This window comes from Phalaenopsis equestris, unplaced genomic scaffold (assembly GCF_001263595.1).
Source record: "Phalaenopsis equestris unplaced genomic scaffold, ASM126359v1 Scaffold000107, whole genome shotgun sequence".
Lineage (NCBI taxonomy): Eukaryota > Viridiplantae > Streptophyta > Magnoliopsida > Asparagales > Orchidaceae > Phalaenopsis > Phalaenopsis equestris.
The window spans coordinates 353,311-375,608 of NW_018164549.1; the positions used below are offsets into that span (position 1 = coordinate 353,311).

Genomic DNA, 22,298 nt, shown 5'->3' on the forward strand with positions numbered 1-22,298 from the left:
AACCACCCAAATATGTCATCACATAGGGTGTATGTATGTAAAAATTGAAGTCTTGGTGTTAGATTTGTAAATACATGAGAATTAAACGGTATGTATGTAAAATCTTCCAATATAAAAATGATAACAAGCAGAAGCAATTAAGCAGTAAAAAACCAAAATCCACTACAAAATAATAGAATGTGGCATAAATGTAAATTTCAAATACATCCAAACAAATAGCTATTAACATTTTTACCAAAAATCTGTAGCAGTTCTCACATGAGTTGATAAAACTACTAACAGAAATAGCTTTCTTTTCCATGCTGCCACTAAAAAGAACATGGAGCCAAAAAAGAAAAAATTCAAAATAGGTTTTGAAATAAAAATAAGTCATTTTTAGTACCAAATTTGCCTTCCATTACCTCATTTTGACCCCACAGGTATCTGCTTGATGGCTGCAGCAATGGGCATGCTGAGGAACCCGATGAGTACGGTCAACAACCATTGCGAAGATGTCAATGGTGTCGTATTCGCGAATTCGCCGAGAAATTGGATGATGATGAATTGGAAGATAACGGTCGTGGAGAGGACGCCGACGAAAATGTAGTTGTTGAGGATGCCTTCGAAGACGTTAATCTTCTCCATCTCCCTAGAGCTGATTTCGTTGAAGAGCTGTAAAAAGAACGCAGAATGTTAGTGGAAGAAGTGGAATGATGGCGAATGACAAAATATATGAATGAGCTCTTAGCGAGCCGAGCCTGATCGATAAAGATTTGTTTTGTAATAATCTTATTGATCACAAGAACTAAAAAGTTTTAATTGTGCTTGGTTCGTAGGCAGGAAGTTGAATTCGAGCCAAATATTTAGCAGAATATGAGTCATTTGTGATCATTGATCTTTTTGACAGCCTTTGGAACTTCGAGAAACTTAGAGATTTGATTGATACTTAGGAAATAAACTCAAAAATATCCATGCATTCTTGCATGCAAAATAAAATCTACGAAGGCTAATAATCTAAACCATAATCTTAAAGAATTACATTTCATGTAAGGAATCAGGAGCAATTGAAGATTCAATTTAATGATTGCACGCGAAATAATACAAGCGTCTTTAATATAAGATGGCTTCAAGATTTTACTATTAAACATGACTTGCCTCAAGACAATCTTGTTCATGTATATTGATAAATTGAGACATACAATGAAAGATTTGTTAGTGGTATCACAGCTGCAATCCCTACAGAAAAGGCATCACTTTCTACTCTTAAAACTCTCAACCTATTATGACAACATAATCATGTGTACATCAATATGATCCAATTAAGCAAATTGTGGTTTATGAATACCTTATTGAAGATGAAATAGATAAAAAATTACAATTACAATTAGATTCTTTTGAATTTGTTGAGTCCTAATTAATAATTAATTTAGAGCCTTTTCATGACCTAAAATTACCCTTACAAGAGGTAGAAATTGAGTTTGAAATCAAAATTAAGAATGAAATCATATATCACAACTTGAAGATCCAAGTGAGAATGAATAGTCTTGAATGTAAGTTTAAGCATATAGAATAGGGCAAGAATAGCCATCTAACCATGTGTTAAACCCAGATCTATCTTAGAACTACAACCAAGGAATAGAACGTACGATCCAACATCAAGATCAACACATTTTCCATAGAAATTAGGGCAAACCCAATATTTGTTCAATACTTTAAACAACTCAACAAGAATACAAAGATAAATACCTATAATTTGAGAGGTAGAATATTAGTCTCAATTCCTATAATTCGAGATAGGAAGTCTCTCCCAACCCTAAACCTAAAACTCACAACTCAATCTCATGCATAAACCTAACCCTGGACATAACAAGTCTATTTATACTCAAAAATAATAATCATAAAAAGCTAAATTGTCTTTAGGCGTACAAAAGACAAATTTTCCCTTAAGCTAGACGCCAACGCAACAATACTCCCCACCCGCCCTAAAAAAAAAACCTTGTTCTCAAGGTGCGAAAAAGTGAGAATGTTCACCTACCCAACAACTATCTCTATTTCTTCATTCTCACCCTCCTCATCATGCATTATGAAAACTTGTACTTTTCAATCCTTGCAACAATGTCTTGGAGTAAATTTCTCATCAAACCGAAAACATAATCCCTTAGTTCGGTTCTCCCTAATTTATATCTATGTAAGACGTTTGCGTGTTGCTCTCGTTCTTGGCCCATTATTCGTGTCCAGTGAAGCCTCCCTATGGACTTCCACTGTTTGAGCTTTTGATATCGTCCTAATTGTAGCAGTTCGATATGTCGTTCCATCTTTATTGCTCATGCTGGCCTTCTTCATCTGATTCTTATCCTCTACCATCTGAGATAGCACTATCGTCTCCCTCAATCCCCATGGTCGAAATAATCGGAGTGGTGCCCGTACGTTGGGATTTAGGACTTTCATGAAATTTTACTCCAATCTTGCTACAGAAATCCCACTCAGTAGACTCGGCAATAGCTTAAATCCCTCCCTATATTCCATGAAAGTCCCTTCCTGAGTCAAGACATAGAATTGCTCGTGTAGATCTCTTCCCCGAATTGCTCTGAAATGTTCCAACAAAAAATCATTGAATTCCTCCCACAAATAGATCGGGTATCCAATCTCCCTACACTAATTCTAGGCTAGAACTTTCTCTTCCAAACATAACCCTATCGCCATGAGTTTCTCCCCCTCATCTAGCCCATTCACAGCAAAGTATCGCTTCGCCCGATACACCCACCCATGTGTGTCTTCCCCCTCGAAGATCGACATCTTCAACTTCTTAACTCTAGCATCTCCACCCCAACTCCCTCTTCCTCTATTGTTTCCCCCATGTATCGAGGGTAAAATTCACTCATTCAATCGTAGTCATATCCCCTCCCAGCTTCTCTTATTTCTCCTTTGTGCTTCTCCATACCTCTTGCATAATCTCTTCTCCATGTTCGGCCCAAACACCTCCATTAGAAATCTCTATTCCACACCTAATTGGAGCCCTGGGAGAGGGTTCATGATGGTGGATGTTTTCCTTCTCATATTCCTCTCATCCAATCTCATTTCCTTCTGGTTTTACAAATTGAACCGTCGGCGGGGTCTTGGACTGCATCTCAATGAGCTATCATCTCAAGAATTTCTCTCATGCTCTCAAATAGGTCCTTCATTCGGTTCTTAATGGAAGAAAACCTATCCCAGATCTAATTTTGTTGTAGTTCTCAGAATTTTTTGACCACTAAAAGACAAAAACACATTTACGCTGCCAGATGAGCCAAACAACCGAAAATTTTGAAATTTCAAAATGGGGACTGCAGAAAATGACGGGGTGCGATCACTCTACACGTCACGATCTCGTTGTTGATTATCAACTACACGAATCACGATCGAACCGCATGAGGCATGCCGCAATCCCGCCGTCGGCACCATACAAGCTTTGATTCGTGCGGTTCGCAGCTTCCTTTTGTGTTGAAGTCGCCCGCTGCGATTATGGGGGAAAAGATTGAAAGACGCAATCCTTCCCCATAACAATCCCAAGCGGAAGGAGGAGAAAGACATGATCCCATGTCCACCTTGCACGCGACTGTACGCGAATCAGTAAGTCGCGAACCCTTCGTCACCTTCCCCACAAGCTATGACACGCTTGTATCGCAACCACTGTGAGGAGAGGCATGTATTGATAGCTCTGATCGTGACTATATCGGGTAGATGATCTAAGAGGAAGAGAAGTTGGCGTTAGAGGAAGAGAAAAAATGGGAGTTTTGGGTCTTTGTATGCCGCTTCCCAACAACAGTGTCCGAGACCCGTCGGCTTGCACACGATCCTTCACGTTTCGGTAAGCAGCAATCCTTCGGCTCCACTTGCACGTGAATTTACGTGATTTTCGGGACTCGGTAAGCCGCGATTCTTCCCAGTTAGCTCCAATTGCGACTGTTTCGTGGGGTGAAGTCATGGAATCGTCTGCATGTCGCGATCCTTCCCCGCATAACGATCCTTGCCCAATAAAATCGACTGCAATGTCGTTGTTGGCTTTCCCGCAAGCTTTAATTGCAATTGTATTATGATCTCAAGCACTGTTTCCAAAATATATTGTTGTGATACCAATTTGATACAATCTAACGTCAACATCGGCACCTTTTTCAAAGAAATTGGGGCAAACACAATATTTCTTCAATAATGCAAACAAATCAACAAGGATATAAAAATAAAAACCTACAATTCGAGAGATAGGCGATCTCTCTCAATTCCTACAATTCGAAAAGTAGGAAGTCTCTCCCAATCCTAAACCTCATACTCACAACCCAATCTCATGCATAAACATAACCTTAGACATAATAAGCCTATTTATATCCAACAATAATAAAAATAAAACATTAAATTGCCTTTAGTCATAATAAAACAAATTTACCCATAAACTAGGCGCCAACGTAACAAACTTATGCACTGAAGAGGAGAGGGAGAGAGGGTTGATGAGAGAATTCTCGAATTTCTATTAAAAATACTTAGTAAAAGTTAAAAAGGGGACATTTGTCATATTGTGCAGTATTTCCTATTTATACGAGTCAAACCTCGTCTTTTTTAGGGGGAAGTGTAACACTATTTCAAAAAAGAACAATTCGCGCCACAAGGATTACCTAGTGTGACCCTATACAATTACTACTCCTGAGCCACAAAACTCATACTCCTCACAGGACGTTGAGAGTTGTCTGCTTTAATTTTACCCGAGTCGTCCAACTCTAGTTTTGAGTTGCACAATCGTGAGACTTAATTTCATATGCTTGTTATCAGGCATCTGCGTTTAATTGACTAACTTTTTGGGATGCCCTCACTTGTCGGTTGATCTTGCTCATGGAGTTTGAGATAGTAAATGGGGGGTTTGGATGCCTGTTATTGATATTTGCTCACCTTCTGTCCAATCATCTTTCCATCTTATTCCTGGGTGGCTTGGTAGCCTGATGTTAAGATTCGTTTGTCTTCTGTCCGGTCACCCTTTCTATATTGATTTTGCAGCTCGTAGAGAGAGGGTCGTCTGATTCAGCTTGGTCAATTGAACCAGTTGTTCGGTCAACATAATCTCTATCTTTTCCCCTTCTCTAGTTGGTTCGATTGGACTTCCATGAGACTACTTTTTGCTAATGAGCGTGAAATTGAATTTGAGTTTGACTTTAAACTTCTGTTAGAGATAAAACATGAAATATTAAGTGAATATATAATCATAATGCAATTGGAATCTATATATAATGTTGATTATAAATCTGAACTTCAATAAGAAATTAAGTAAATTCTTTAATCTAAACCTCAGTTATATCCATTCTTGATTATGATCGTGTTCTACGTGAAATTGAATGTCCTAAAGATGAACCCGGACTTCTCATAGAAACTCATATCTAAGAAATTGAGCTTTAAAATACAGAATATACTCCTGAATGTGAAGGTGAATAGTTACAATCGTTCAACCAAATGAGTAAACAAATAAAAGTACACTATGGAAGTGAAAAAAAATATGATAACTAAAAATCAATAAAATAAGTTGGGTTTAACTCATTATGTTAATGAAGTTATCTCCACTGCAAGTCAAATTGAAATTGATTTTGTGTTAGGTTCTAAATTTCTTAAATTTGAAACTCATAGAGATAAATACATAAAAAAGGCAAAATTGAATTAATATTTCAATGAAGTAGTTGGTAAAGAGTTCCTTAAGAGAAGTTTAAATATTAAAATCCCATCCATTCAGATAAATATGAAAATATGCAAGTCATCGCCACTAATAATTAAGCTACTTGAATTGCCCTTATTAGATAAACTTATCTGTTAGCATAGGCTTTTGATATATGTGTGTAGAAAATAAAAGAATAAAGAAAGCACTCAAGAATTTTCTCATGTTTCTTTATATAGGATAGGAGGTATATATATGTAACTCCAAGAGGCAATACAAATTAAATAAAAAAGGGCCAGTGATCCTATAGAGAAGCACATAGATTGCAATCCGAGCGCCATCAACAAATTGATTCAATAGTATAAAGGCTTGATCAACATGCCTCAAGTTCTTAGCTATGACTAGTGAGTGAGCAGGCCTCACTATAGTCTTGAGTAAAAATTCAACAGTGTTGCGTGCATGTTTTCAATTATACACATTACTTCTTTCATACCATTTATATGATTTGAAAAAATTGTTTGATTTATATAAAGGATTTGTACTGAACTAACAATTAATAATAGTAATTATAGGTTTATTCCATATGCAAGCAGGAAACATCTCGAATTTAAAGAAAAAAATAAAAATAAACTAAAAAAATAATGATGCGTCTAAATCTAAAGAAATTCCTTCAAGAGGCATTGAAAAATTAACTGTGATAAAAAAGATAACAGTTTTGTCAAGTCTTGGTGCTAATGCTTTCGAAGTGGAAATTTTGTGAAGTACTAGGATCAGCTTATCTCTTCAATATATCTAATTTGATTTTAGTCCATAACGTATCACCAATAAATCACATATTTCTTGTGCCCAGAATTGTAAATGAACCAAGTTGTGACAAATATTATATATTTCAATTTGTTTATTTATTTTCTCAATTATTTCGAGCGGAGCGTAAGAACGACAAGTGTTTCAAAATCTTTTTAGCCTCATCTACTATTTTTTTTCATGATCAAAGTATAAACGAGGCTAAATAATCATATGTAAGATTTTTATAATTAAACAAATATCCTTATGACTCATAATGAATGCCTTAAAAGAATTACCAAAATTGAAACTACTCCACTCAACATTATCTCTTATTTTTTATGAAAATAAAATTAGCTGTTTAATCGATAAATCTAATTATTTATTGTCTAATTTCACTAAACAGTTCCAACTTAAAAATGAACTAAATTTTACCCTGCTCACCAAATTATTTATTCAATATTTTCATCAAATTATTTCTAAAAATATAAAAAAAAATTTAAAGTGCAAAGAATATAATAATATTAACGTAATGACATAGAAAAAGTTATTAAAAAGTAATTAAACCAGTAGTGAGTTACTAGTTAAAGAACAAATAAGCATGTTCAAGAACTCAAATGAACAGGGAAATCAATGTTGAAGCTTTATTTATTTATATGCCAAGCTTTAAAAACTTTGTTCAAACTTGTCCAATTATCTAAATAAATGAACACAAAGAAACTTTATATGGACAAGTATTGAATTTCTCATTAAGTGAGAATCACTTACAACCCTATTTGTGCCATTAGATGATATAATTCTTCATGAATTAGCTTGTAGGAGCACAGCAGTTTTCACAAATTTTCACACAAAAATCAAATAATGAAGTAAATTGAAAATTCAGCGTTCATTGGGAATGTAATTCATGTGATTGATTCATTACTTATTATTTCCATGTTAATAAAAACATACTTATCCTATTCAAACAGGATGTCTTCTCAAGTATTTTGAATAAGTTGTAACTCATTACATGGTGAAACAAATAACAAGCACTACATAGTAACGTATCGCCTCGAGGTACTAATTTGTCTCCTGCCACCATAACGTTGTTGGGGAAAATAATTCCTTCTTTCATCCAAGCTATTAAGCAACTTAAGAGTTGAATCTACCACTAGAATTTAAGGAGAATGAGTTGAAACTTGATATTTTATAGTATATTCTAATAAATGTTGCGTAGTTTCTCATTTTGGGACTTAAAAGAAATGAATTTATGAAGACAATAAATCCGACCTTTGAGATATATGAAAATTTAAAAATTATGAATATTGAAATACAAATTCAGTAGTTCTCTCTTCTTTTGTGCCTCTGTTGGATGTGTATTATTCAAATGCTTCATATGTGTGAATGAATAGTTCTTTGGGGGACAACTTCATGTACTGACATAAGACATAGTTCTTATCTGAGGTGAAGTTTTCCTTCAAATTGCTTAGTTGTTGATTTAGTGAGAGTAAATATGATTGTCAAATAAGATACATACGAAGTTTATTTTTAAAATGTGAACTAGATTCGTTCCTAAATTTTATTGTTTATTGTAAGCTTCTTGTAAAAATTTAAATTTGCAAGATTGCTAAACGATATTTTCAAATGAGTACATCATACATGTTGTCCATACATTAAGCGTGACAAATGTTTGCCACAATTATAAATTAGCAATCTACGCATTGTAGTTTTCTTTTAGTTTCATCTTGCATATAGTTTTAGGTCGCATTAGAAACCTTAGACACTAAAAAGCTTTATATCAAACATATTTCTAAAAATGAAGGAAGCTCATTTAATTCATATTTGAAAAAAGATTAGATAAGCTTCAGAACAACAGTCAATGGAAATGACATGGTTGCTAACATAACAAGGGACTTAGTTGACCATTTTTTGGAAAAAAATGGGAACAATCAAAACCAAAAGAAAACATGAGGGAGTTAACTGCAGTTCGCTCTTTGCTTAAAGATTGAAAAAAAGGTAGATTTACATACATACCACTCAATTCCTATGTATTTACGTATCTAACGGGCAAACTTCAATTTTTACATACATAACCCTTACAATGCATGAAAACGTGTATTTCAGTTTTTAAAAGTTAAGTGGTGTATTTCTGATTGATGTGAAAGATTTGGTGGTATAAATGTAAAAAGTTAAATTTGCATAAAAAGCATCACCGCAAATTACCTGGCAGAACACAAAAGTGTTGAAGATAAGTGTATTCAAGGTGAGCTCAGAGCCAGCGCCTTCAAGACCGAAGAGCCTTCTACCTTCTGTCTGGAGATACCAAATTACAAAAAACTGATAGAAAGATTGTCCAAAGATATTTCTCCACATCACATTGCTGATAAAGTTCCCCTTCCGACCAACGGGCATCCTCTTCATTAACTCACCATTAGGAGGTTCGGTGGCAAGTGCAAGAGCTCCCAATGTATCCATGATCATGTTTACCCACAACAACTGAACAGCAGTCAGCGGAGCAGCACCTGAAATAATATTCATGTCGAGTAAAATGTCAAAATAAATCCTGACTATTCACATTGTGTCATTTTAGTCCCAGAGTTCATAAAACTGTTAAATTAGTCCCCCGGTTGTTTTAATGGAGGCTAAACTAGTCCTGATCAGGGACAATTTCAACCCATATTAAAAGAGTCTATGGACTAATTGACATTTTTATAAACTCTGAGACTAAAATAATCCATTGCAAAGAGTCTAAGGACTATTTTGACACATTCTCTATTCATTTATTAGAATAAAATTTATGAAAGCAAATTTGCAGAAATAAGGATTTGGTAACCAGAAAGGCTTGAAATGGTTTACCAGTAAGGCAAGCGGAGGAAAAGTTAACAATCAAGGCTACCACATTCACTGTCAGCTGAAACTGTACAAACTTTTGAATGTTTATGTAAACAGAACGTCCCCATTTGGCCACAGTCACAATTGTGGAGAAATTATCGTCAAGGATTATTACATCTGCACTCTCTTTTGCGACCTGTCGCAGAGAAATAAACAACATGGTAAAGAATATATTCTAGTTAGTCAAAGTTGGTCGAATATTTAAAAAATAATAATATTTGCTGGTTACGGTATATTTATTTAACTTCAAGTTGATAATGGAGCTCCATTAGCACAGCAATTAAAGTTTGTCGGTAAGGTTTGCAGAAAGAAGAACAATAGAAATAGGGGCATTTACATACATACCGCCCAGTCTCAATGTATTTACATATCTAACTCCTTAACTTGTACATTTATATCACCCAAATCTTTCCTGTCACATTAAAAATACCACTTATTTAACTTTTAAAATGTGAAAAATACTTTTTCATGCATAGATAAGGTGGCATATATGTAAAATTTTAAGTTTCGGTGTAAATATATAAGAATTGAGTGGTGTGTATGCACATGTGATAGGAATGAATAAGCTTTCTCGTGAATTAGGATGGAAATAATAGATTCTATTATGCCAATACAAAATTAAATCTCAAATACAAAAATAAAATAAACACCTACAATTCGAGGGGTAGGCGGTCTCTCCCATACCCTATCCCTAAGGTTCAAGATAAAAATCACACATTCTCTATCCCTAAACATATTAAGCATTCTTTATACCCCACAATAATAACTAATAAATAACTAAATTGCCCTTTTGGCCTTGCACATAACATAAGTCTTAAAATTATTTGACGGGCTCATCATCGACTTAGTGGAGCATGAGGGGCCCGGCGCCCTAGGCACCATTCAAGCAAACCTTCCAAAAAACATTGACCTACTGCCACCAATTTTACGAACGGATAACCTCCATCAATTTAAAAGTTCATGCTTTGTTGATTGCACTCAAAAAATTTATGATATATTCAGGCCCACATTTACAAAACTTCAAAATTTAAATTTTCAATAAGAATAATAAGAAAAATATTCTAACAAAACTCCAATATCCCTCATTACAATAAATGCAAGCAATTCCTTCCTCCACCAGTCCCAACCAAACTGTTTTTCAAAGAAAAAATAATTCCTATCAAAATCAAAGTCATCTAAAATGAAAATGTGCAATAATGCATACATGCATAAAAGCTAAACAAGAAAACAAAATAACCTTATAAAATAATCACAAAAATGAAAAGATTCAAGCATCAAAATAATCCCTTGATTATTTACGAGTTCATTTTAGTCTCATAGTATATAAAGGTGTCATATTAGTACCTAGGTTCTTTTATTATAGGTTAAAACAATCTTCCCCAAGGAGTCTTTTAGGCCCCCATTAAAGAGTCTGAGCTTAAATTGGCACTTTATAATCTCTGGAATTAAAATGTACTCCTATAAAAAATCAGGCAACGATTTTGATACTTTTCTCGAAATGAAAAACACAATGATGCCTGCACCAATACAATAACCATTTCCCTACCCTCTGACTTTAAAAAACAATTTAGAGAGATTAAAGAAACACGCAGATATATATCAAATCCAAATAGTATAAGAGATAATCTGTCCGCATATTTTCATATCCAATAGGATGTATAAATGAGTTAAATTCAAAACCAATTAATTACAAGTTAATAATGTTCAATGGAAAAAAATGCCTTCTGTAGGAATTAGAAAACATCACCTCAGTTCCTGCAATTCCCATTGCAAGCCCAATATCCGCCTCATGAAGGGCAGGTGCATCATTCGTGCCATCGCCCGTCACAGCAACGACCTCGTTGAACAAAGTGCGTAGATGCCTCACAAGTGTATGTTTATCTAACGGCGAAGATCTAGCCATCACCTATTAAATCGAGAGTTCAGTTCAGATTCTCTAAACAGTTATACATACAATTGCAACAGTAAGAAATATCTAATAGGAAAATTTGCATACCTAGTACACAATTCTAATGTATTTACATATCTCCCGTCTAAACTTTCATATATACATGATACATCCATAACACTTTGGTATTTTGTAGCTATGCATGAAAAGGTGTATTTCAATTTTAAAACTGGTAATAGTGCTACTTTTGATGTGATATTAAAGATTTGAGTAACAGGTGCATAAATATGAAAGCTAAGGAGTGAGATATGTAAATACATAAGAATTGCATCCAATGTAGGTAAATGCCCCTATATCTAATAACTAGGAGACCTGTATCCTTGGAATTAATTCCATCATTTGTTCAAGACTCTTTTCCCTAAACTCCGGACCTTCTATAGCCACGCCGTCATCCGTAAGAATGCCGCATTCTCGAGCAATAGCCTTTGCAGTATTAATGTTATCGCCAGTAACCATTCTCACCGCAATTCCGGCAGATCGACAAACAGCCACAGACTCCTTAACACCGGGTCTGACAGGATCCTTAATGCCCACAATTCCAATACATGTGTAGCCATCAGAAGGGATTTGTTGATTAGCTGTGAAGTCATCTTCTACCTCCATATAGGCCAGGCAAAGCGTCCGGAGAGCTTCTTTAGCAAAACTTTCAATTGTATCCTTGAGATGATTGGTTGTTGCTAAATCAAGTGGAACAGCATTACCTGCGGCATCTAAAACCTTATCACAAGAAGCTAGAACTATTTCAGAGGCGCCCTTACAGTGGGTGCGGAATCCTCCTTGGGGAAGTTGGATCACAACACCCATTCTTTTCTTCGCTGAGTTAAAGGGTTCGACTTTAATAATCTTAACCACTTCGCGCTCCGCTTGAAAATTACCACCAAGAGACAAACCAAATTCCAATATAGCAGTCTCGGTTGGTGTTCCTAAAATTTCAATCTTTCCTTGTTGGTTGGTTACAATTTCTCCTCCTGTATTATTAAATATGGACTGCATAAGGATATTAAGCACCGTTTGTGGAAGTTTAGAGCGCATGCTTGAGGCATCAGTAAGATTGGATAATTCAACAACATTTCCACAGATGCAAGCTTTCACCACAGTCATGTGATTGGTCGTCAAAGTTCCCGTCTTGTCGCTGCAGATGGTCGTAGCAGAGCCCATAGTTTCACAAGCTGCAAGATTACGAACTAATGCTTTATCGTTCATCATCTTCTTCATGGCAAAGGCAAGACTCAAGGTCACAGCTAGAGGCAGCCCTTCTGGAACTGCAACAACTACAATAGTAACAGCAATGGCAAAATATTCTAACAAGTGCAACGCATCGTCTCCTGTCCAGCTGAATAATGTCCCGGCATTAAACTTAAGCAAGATAAGGGATTGAGCCATCACAGCGAAAGTAACAACAGCGAAGAATAAGCCAATCTTCCCGATGATTGTAGCGACGCCGTTGAGCTTAACCTGTAAAGGAGTTTCATCATCTCCTCCTTCGCTAAGTGTGGCCATCAACTTACCCCATTGAGTTCTCATGCCAACAGTTGTTACCAACATTTTACACGAGCCATCCTGAACCTTAGTTCCAGATAAGAGAAAAGGATTTTCTGCCGTTACGCCGACGGGTTCGCTCTCCCCAGTTAAACTTGACTCATCGATTAATAGAGAAAATCCAGAGAGAAAAAGTCCATCAGCGGGGACTTGGTCTCCTATTGCTAGATGGACAACATCACCAGGAAGAAGGTCATAGATTGACATTTTCTGTCTAAACCCATTTCGTGTGACTTGTATGGTGATTTTCTTTTTCTCCTTATCCAAGTCCTTGAACTGCAAAGATTGTCGGTAATCACTCGTAGCGGTAACAAAGACGACTAACAAGATACTCGCAACAATTCCGAGGCCATCATGAGCGCCTTTTGGCCATCCTTCTGTCAGAATACCGACAATCAGAGAAACAAAGGCACAGGCGCCGAGAATCATAAGAGTCATGTCTTGAAGTGCTTCCCACAAGTATATGAAAAAGCTCCTTGATTCGCTTTCAGTAAACTTATTAATTCCATAAATATCTTGCCTGACCTTCAAAGTTTCCTCAGAAATGGTGAGGCCATTAGTAGCGGATGTAGACAGTTTGTTTGCTAGACCATCCACCCCACCATGCATTTTTAACTTCTTGATGGCATGTCCTTCAACTATGGACCCCAATTCATCAGCACAAATCTGAAATCCTGCAGCTTTGACTTCATCGGGTACAGTGTATTCGCTTGAAATTGTGAGGCCTAAAACATCAAGGATGTTTGTATTCACGCAAGGCATTCTAAAAACCAGGAAGGAGCAAAAAGTAGTAAATAATATAGATGAAGTTGGAAGTCACCATGTATAAACTGAAGTGCGGCTTTTGAAACCAATACAGCTACTCGCAGTTTCTCCTGTAAAGCGCAAGAAGAAACCAGTTTCAAAATATTAGCACAAACATGTTAATTATTCATAACACTCAAAATTCAAAATAAAAATACATAAATGGAAAGAGAAATATATCAAATGATCTCCTAAGTAAACAAAAATTAGACTTAAATGATTGTCATGAAAATCTTTAGCGAGGAGTCTAAAGATGCCCTGCATCAATGCTCCCTCACTCTCCAATGAATGCAGATCCAAGTCTCATGCAGGATTCAATCGGTGCAATTCCCCTTGGGTCAACCAGGAATCCTTCAGGTGTGCAAGCTATCTCCAACAAACAAAGTATATCAGAATTGGTCTGTACGTAGTGGAATTGATCTGTTCATCTAAATCCAATCAAATCAATTTGAGTTCAGATCACAGTTCCGAGGTGCCAGTGACAATGGTGCCAAAGCAGCAGACAAGTCATAAAAAACTAACTGAACGGTTATATAGTTGGCTACACAAAAAGAAGTCAAAAACTTTGAGATAATAGAAAATTATGTCAAATCGTATAACGTGCCGTATATACGATAATGCATGTAGGCTGCTAGTGAGATGATGAAATCTCTCTGCCGAACTGAATTTGCATTCTATAAAACTTTGAATGAGATGAAACAAACATATTGAATTAGTTGATCTAGTAGAATGATCATGCCAAATTGTATCCGCTGAATTGATTAGCCAAATTGTTTGGATTCAGCGGTTGACTAGTGTTATCTGAGACATACTAGAATATTCTAATTGGGTCGCATGCTTGGGATGACTCCATATTTAAGTTTGAACTTTGACCTTCTGTGGGTATACATCTAGTTCCCTAATTTTTTTATCTATTTTATTATTTTAACTGTACAAATAATAAAAGAATAATAATTATCTGGCTAATAACTTATTCTCTATAACCTCTTTGAACTTTGCATTTATTCTTATTCATAACCATAAGCTCATGAGAGTAGTACTCTTCTCATTTTTGAAAAAAAACCTTCTTTTTCTTTTCCTTCATTCCTGTTCTTGCGATGGACGACATACAGATAGATCGAATATAGATTCCCAATGAGAAATTGGGTGCTTCTCTATATGGGAAGTGAGAGAAGGAAAAAGGCTAGAAAAAAAATAGTGTTGAGATAATGATCGATTCAGAGAAACCATCTTGAGAAGGGACTTCTTCCAACCCTCTCGCAGCAAAGCCACTAGTTCACGTTGGTGTCTTAGCCATTGCAGAAGATGTACTCTGAGAAACCCAACTGAAATTGAGCCTCCTCCATCTTCACAAGCTCCAACAACTATGAACAATTCTGACGTATAGGCGTTAGTTCCTGTTACTCGAGTGATGAGCGAGTTCAAAGAATTGAGCTCTTTATCATTACCTGAATGTTGTTCAGAAGGTGATATCTATATTGAAATGTTAATTTGACTTAGTTTTAAAACATTAATTTTTACAAATATTCTTCTATACATTAATCGTTCGATTTAATTTAAGACTTTCCGGGTGAAGATCGGTCAATCGATCAACAAATTTATCCTCAACAACTGCAGCAATTGTTTCCGTAGATCAGCCTTCTAAGAAAAAGAAGATCCTGAAGATAAGCTCTTAAAGAAGGAGATCAAGTTGAGATTCCTTTTGCCAATTTGTCAACTGAAAATAGAGGTGAGCATTCGGTCGATTTGGATGAATCAGTTTTCAAATTCACCAAACTGATTGCAACCAAAATCCAAAATCCAAAAAATCGAATCAATCAAAATTTTATAAAACCAAACCAAAATTTAATTCAGTTTAAACGGTTTGGCTATGAGCAAATTAAATTTTAGTAGTTGGTTGGAGTTATGTTATGAGTAAACATAAAAAATTACATATCTTACATGTATAATATTGATTTAATCTCATGAATCTTAAATTTACTTCCGAAATTTCAATTTTTTTTATTTGTTTGGTTAAATGAAAATTAAAACCAAACTTTTTCGATTTGGTACGATTTTTCAGTTTAGACCAGATAATGCACATCCCTACTGAAGGTAAATTTTCACATTTATATCTATTGACTTCTAAAATCATTACTAAATACAATTTAATATTATTCACAATAGAATTTTCAACTAATTACTCAGAGAAGTTCAACTAAACCTGTCGTCACCCAGATCCCCAAAATTCAAGAAACTCCCACGTCTCTAATGAAAGAGACTAATCAAGATTTATTCATTGCTGCTTCAATAACTCCCATAGTCCATTCTAAGATCGACATCAATAATAAAATTGAAGAGTTTACAAAAAGAAAAAATGATTGAATTCTGAGCAACGACAGAAGTTAAAGTGGTTACAATATTGAATATGCTTTATGGACTCAAAAATTCATTTGGAGAATTGAAGAAATAATCCGACAATATGAAAGACATGTCAAAGAAATGAAGGAGTGAGTTGCTGAGATGACTTCTAAGTTGATCATATTTTAGTGATCTACTCAATCAAGTCAGTTTCTATCAAGAGGCAAAGTCATTCTACAAGGACTTATTCGAGCTGAAAAAATCACTTTTGAAGACACTAAGGAGCTTCTTTTAATTTCTACTTTATATTTTTATAATAAATAAATTATCTATTTATTTATTAAATGAAACTTTTATGTTGAAAATAATAATGGATATACTTTGAAATCATTATTATGTAAGAAAAAAACTTTCAATGGGTAGTTTACTATTTATTATTACTTTTCTATATTTGAAGAATCTTTTTTTCTTGATAATTGTGACCTTATTCTTTAATTTACGTTTTTATATTTTTCTATGTTTATTATTATAAAAAATCAAATACACTTTTACTATATTCTGCTACTCTCGTCACCATTTCCTGGAGAAACCCTACTTCCTTCATCTCGTGATTTCACTATCTAATTCTCTATGTCAAAAAAATGAGTTATGTATTATATGCCAACCACCAAGCATTCATCAAAAATTACTCTCCAACTAGTTAAAAATATAGCAACATTGCATTGCATGAGCCAACTGCATTTTCAATGATGCTATCAAGCTTTGTTTAGCGAGAGAATATGAAGCCTCTAATACTATATATAATCATGAAATTTGCTATCAACGCGATCAATAAAGACTAGGTTTACGAATTCCTCTTTGCTCGGAAATGGCAACGATTTTGAACTGTTACAGGATCATTCCTACTAAAATCTTACCAAATTCTATTGTGAGTATTATGTCGATGATTATATATATGCGCACGAAAAAAGTTATTTTGGTTCATCAACTTTTAAGTTGTTTATTAACAGCAAAAGAAAATAATGATGGTTTTGTATTGTTTTCTTCTTCTGCAATTCGAATGATTGGATTAAAAAATAAAGTTAGGAACTGGACAAACAAATTACGTTTTGTTTGTAGTAAAAATCAATGGCCAATTCCTGCAGCTCATCAAGCTCCATCTCGAGTTCCCAACCACTGCCACCTAACTATGGTTTATCAACCTTCGTCATCAACTTATAGCCTACTGATCATTGTTACTTGACTACAATCATCTAGCCATTTTTGTCTGCCAACCTCATCACCCGTTGACACCAAAGAAAACGTTGAGGCTGATACATGCAATTGAGGCTCACCATCGCCTTCAAGCCAGATGCATGCCATCAATGCACATCATTGTATATAAGGCCAATGAATGCCTTCTGCACATGTTATCATCTCTAAAGCTGGAGCACAATGTTGACGCAAGCCATCATTTATCAAGTGGATGCAAGTTGTTGATGCATGTCCTGACCTTTGAGCTAATGCACAATGCTGACATATGCCATCGGTTGGTTATCGAGGTGATTGGCATCGTCAACACTGAGGCTAACACCATCCAACTTCACAACCAATCATCATCAACAATATTGCCGTGCACAATCACTGAGAAGACAAAAGCATGTAATCCACTCCAAAACGACACTAATCTTGGCCTCCTTGATCTTCTCAAAGAAAGATGAGCAAGCATACCACAAACAATCATTACAAGATAATTCTAAAGCCTCTAAACTCTTTTAAGTTCCATTATGGAATTAATTCTACCTAATTTTTATCTACTGCAATGTATCAAAACTTCCCCAAGTGTCGGCAAGGGCATCAATTAAAATTTATAATACATATTAGCGGAATCATTTCAATTGGTCAAGCCACGTGATTTTTTCTTTCACGAGTTTTTCATATTAATACTCCGGTGTCTCTTCTCGTAATATTTTTATCTATTTGTGTTTATTAAATATTGTATAAAGTTAAGACATTAATCTATCACTCTATTGCCCAATTTTTTTAGCATGCAATAATACTCAAGCAGATATTACAGGTTATGTGATTACAAATGTTGGTGAATGAGAAGTTGTAAAAGTTGTTAATGATGATAATAAAAGAATCCCTTTGAAAGAAAACAACAGAGAGAAATTTCAAATTTAAAAAAAAAAAAACTCACCATGACATTTTGAGAATTGGTGTTAAAACTGTAAAACATAATCATTACAAATAATGCATGAATAAGAAAAACATTTTTAAAGTGAGTCGTTGTTCCTTTTTTTAATTAATTTGAAACATCTAATTCGTTGTTGTCTTATTTTACTGTAAAAAATCATCTTGAATTTAATAGAATTAAATGATATAACAACTTTAATAAGCTCGTTTCCCTAATAATGCATCTTATCTAGGTAAATTATTGTTGATACCGGAAGGAGAGACCCAACCCACAATAGAAAATAGAATTATTATTGTTGAATTTCAAGGAATTACAAACAACGACACCTGCAATAAGAAAACACCATAAAAACACAAAGCTAGGGTGTGGATTGGTGGTGTTGTAGTTGTTCGAAGCTAGGGCGTGGATTGGGATGGTGGTGTTGCCGTTGTATGTGGGTTGGAAGGTGATGGCAGCATGAAGGTGTAGGAGGGGTTATACGAGTTTGGACTACAGTGGGGAAAGGAAAGAGGAAGGGTTGTTGTTGGGCTGCAGGGGTTTGACTATAGTCACAGAAATAGGGGAGAGGTGGCCGAAAGGGTAAAGGCACAGAGCAGCGCGGCAGGAAGGAACACTGCAAGCTGTCTGGAAAGAATAAGTGGCGGGCAGGATAGAGACAGGTTGGGATGGATTACGGCTGGGAGGAGAGAGCGGGGCAATAGTGGAGATGGGAGGGAGATGTTGCAAGGGTGATTGGCAGCTAGAAAGCTGAGGCTTGCAAGAAAACCTACGGTTAGGAAAGGTCTTTAAGGGTGGCAGCAGAGCTAGGGAAGGCTTGGAGTGTGGGGGGGGGGAAGTTGGAATGCAGAAGCCCTACCCCTTGTTGAACCGGGTTTGAACCGGTTCAACCCCAAGTCCCCGTGTCAGTCTCCCTAGGTTAGAGGAGCTTCGACCTCATTCGTAGAAGCTTCTGGCTCCTCATGGCATGGTGTCAAGTCCTCTAGCACATCGAATAAGTAGATGTTTTCGTTCCAAAGCACATTATGATAGAAGAAATATCCATCCACCTTTAGCACAACCCGAGCAAAAACTGTAGATAAACGAGTATTCTCACAAATCAGGTATCGCTCCATCCCAGTTGTAACATGTTTCTTCCACTCCTCGTACCCGAATGGGTGCAACTGATAACTAGTATGAGATGAGAAATTCACTCTTAGTTGAAATCTGTGACAGACTGCACCACTCTCACTTGCTCTCCCTTGAAAGAACTTTCTTCTCCACTGATAGAACCATAATTCCATTGCAAAATTTTCGTCCCCATCAAGCTCTCGCATGGACAATTGATGAGGTGTCCCATGCTAACCTGAAAGTAACCTCTGAATAGCTCCATGTAATATTCTCGACGTGACAACAATTACTTCATTTCTGACATGTTGGACCTCCCTCCGCCGAGGCAACTCAGGAGGGGGTTTGTTCATCTAAAAAATCTACATCTCGCTTATTCGTGGTGGCCCTATATCTTATGTCGGCTCCTCACACTTGTAACCCTTGTAGACATCCAAGATCGATCCTTTTGATGTTCCACTCAAAGTCTGCAAAATGCTAGCTCGAGGCACCATAATCTCATACACAATTGGACTGTCCATTACCTCGAAGTTACTACCTTCTAAGGACGTGACAGTTTCCTCAGCTGGAATTTCTATCTCAAGATCAACTGAAATTGGTGGTGTCTCTTTCTCATTGGCTGCAAGTGGAGAATCCTCTCTGACGTCTTCATCTTCTCCCAGACTAACCATGTCAGTGCCCAATTTTTCAACAACGCCCTGCTCAGTGAAATAGATCTCTCCCTGGTTGCGCATTTTGATTCCACAGCCCAAATATGTGACACTTGCAACACTTCTGTGACAGATTTAGGGATGAGACCTAATCTCACCTATTCTCTAATCTGAATCAGTTTGTCCTCTAACGAGGTTATCTTAGGTGTTCCCTTGTGTGCACTTTGACTATAAGATCCTGAGGTTGACCTCTACCTGTAAAATGTGAGGGTAGCTCGGTGGTGTGGTCCCTCCATTTTTAAAGCCAGATTTTGAAGTTTATGTCTGTAGTGAACTCGTAGAACTGGTACTGTGTCTCCCGCTTCATCCTCAGATTCTCTTGTTCTCTCCTTCGACTCTCCAGATCACGGTCGAAGGTAACCTTCCATTGAATTTCATCCTCAATGTTTGTAAGCCTCCACTGAAGCCAGCGGATCTCCAGCCGTATCTCTTCCTGTGAAGGCTTCGGCATGTATCTACTTGTGGCATGATTAGGATTTTAGGTTAGAAGGTGAAAGAGAGTGTAGGAGACTCGTTGAAAGTGTAGGAAATGTATCTACTTTAGACTAAGCTAAGTATTCATTTTATTTTTGAGCGTGTTTATTAATTTGTTCAAGTCCTCATCCTATTAATTTAGGTAGGCCAAGTTCACTTATAAAAAACATTTAAACAGTTGAAGTACAATAACTATATGAAAGCTTGGCTCAAATTCGAGCTGAACATAAATAATTAGTGATATCTAGGCTAGATTACAGCTTTAACAATCCTCGGTTATTGTTATCAACTAAAAACATTTTAGAATTGAACGAGTGCGATTTAATAATATAAATATCGCTGCTCTTCGCAGCATTTTGGCTAATAGAATTATTACCTCATATAACACAATAACCTTAAGAAGAGGATCCACTAAAATTCTCATAAATAATTCGGATGAAGCTGACCAACCATGATGAGGATAATAAAAACCTTCATGCTCAAATAACGATATCAATGGTTAATTTTAACAGATATTTCCAATTCTCTCCAGCATTTCCGTCCCCCTTTACCCAAACTTCAAAACTAACACAAATAACATACCTGATTCGAGCGCTTCATCGCCGCAGCCTCCCATCGCTTCGAAAGATTGGCAGTGAAGCGGAACCGACGCTTAGGGTTCTTCACGACGCCGCATACCTTCCGCCACCGCTGAAGAGGCGTCCTCCGACGAGTTCTTCGGCAGCACGCCACCAAAGTTCTGATTTAGATAACTCTCCATGTCCCCTCCAGTTCTCCACAGACCGATCCCCTCCCCGGTGTCTGGAGCAGACTAGCAATGGTCCTCCCAGTCAGCTTCTTCTTCCTCAAATCAGAGATCCATTCCTGAAAGGAATAAGGCAAAGGAAGGAGAGATGGAGCGTTGGAAACAGATCCGAAAATGCCTCAAATAAGGAGCAGGAGAGGTCGCGGAAGATTCGGGGAAGAAGGAGAGGTGGAAATCTCTGCTCGAAATGGGGGGAGAGAGAGAGAGAGAGGCTCCTTCACGGCTGGACTGCGGGGTTTCTTCGTTAGAATGTGCGAATGTCGTAAAGTGAAGATTGAATTTCAGGATATTAAAAAGCATGTATTTAAAATGAGTTTTTAAAATTTATTAAACCTATTTTAAAATTAGTTAAATAGGGGTGAAACGAGTCTCGCTCGTGTTTGGCTCATCAAAAATTATTATTATTCGTGTTTGTCTTTTATAATTCGAACAAAAAAATATATTTGTGTTCCACTCGTTTACTTAGGAAGACGAACATGTCCAACACTAGCTGTTTGCAAACAAATAATTGGTTTAACTACCCTAATCAAGCAGTCGTTCGATGTTAATGATTATGATGAAATTTAAATTTTATTATTTATATTTAAACCTCATTTAAATATAATTTAATATAATTTTTATATTCTATTTTTTAGCTAATAAATTTAATTGTGTTGTAGTCAATTAGAATTTTTAAAAATACTACTCATCAAACTGATGCGTGTTAGAAAATTCGCGGTAGCAGAGCGATGGATTATCGTTTTAGCATTGTACGAAATTTCAGCAAACACTCATGCGAAAAAAAAACAACCAATATTGACACCATAAGATTTTATGTGGAAAAACCCATAAAAGTAAAAAAATCATGGGGCATGACCCAATTGTAAGAAATTCACTATTGTTGATGATTGTAACCACCTCGTCCCACAAACGGAAAAGAAAGGGTTACTTGTTTTTTCAAGTTACAATGTCGACTGACGGCTTACGGTTGGTGGTGGTCGACGAAGATTAGTGGCAATCGACGATAGCCAGTGGTCGATGACGATTGGTGGTGGTTAACGGCGACATTAGTGCTCGATGACGGTTGATGGTTGTTGACGGCGGGCGACAAACGCCGG

At 36.3% G+C, this 22,298-nt stretch overlaps 1 protein-coding gene across 1 annotated transcript; it reads right to left on the reverse strand.

Annotated features, from left to right (window-relative positions):
* Positions 1-164: 164 nt before the first annotated feature.
* On the reverse strand, positions 165-21,460 carry LOC110020680 (calcium-transporting ATPase 1, plasma membrane-type-like). The gene is given in 8 exon segments (XM_020718864.1): positions 165-651; positions 8,633-8,931; positions 9,266-9,437; positions 11,049-11,207; positions 11,562-13,513; positions 13,609-13,663; positions 20,979-21,092; positions 21,094-21,460. Coding segments are annotated over 8 exon segments (3,063 nt in total). The 5' UTR covers positions 21,157-21,460; the 3' UTR covers positions 165-402.
* Between the last annotated feature and the right edge of the window lie 838 nt (positions 21,461-22,298).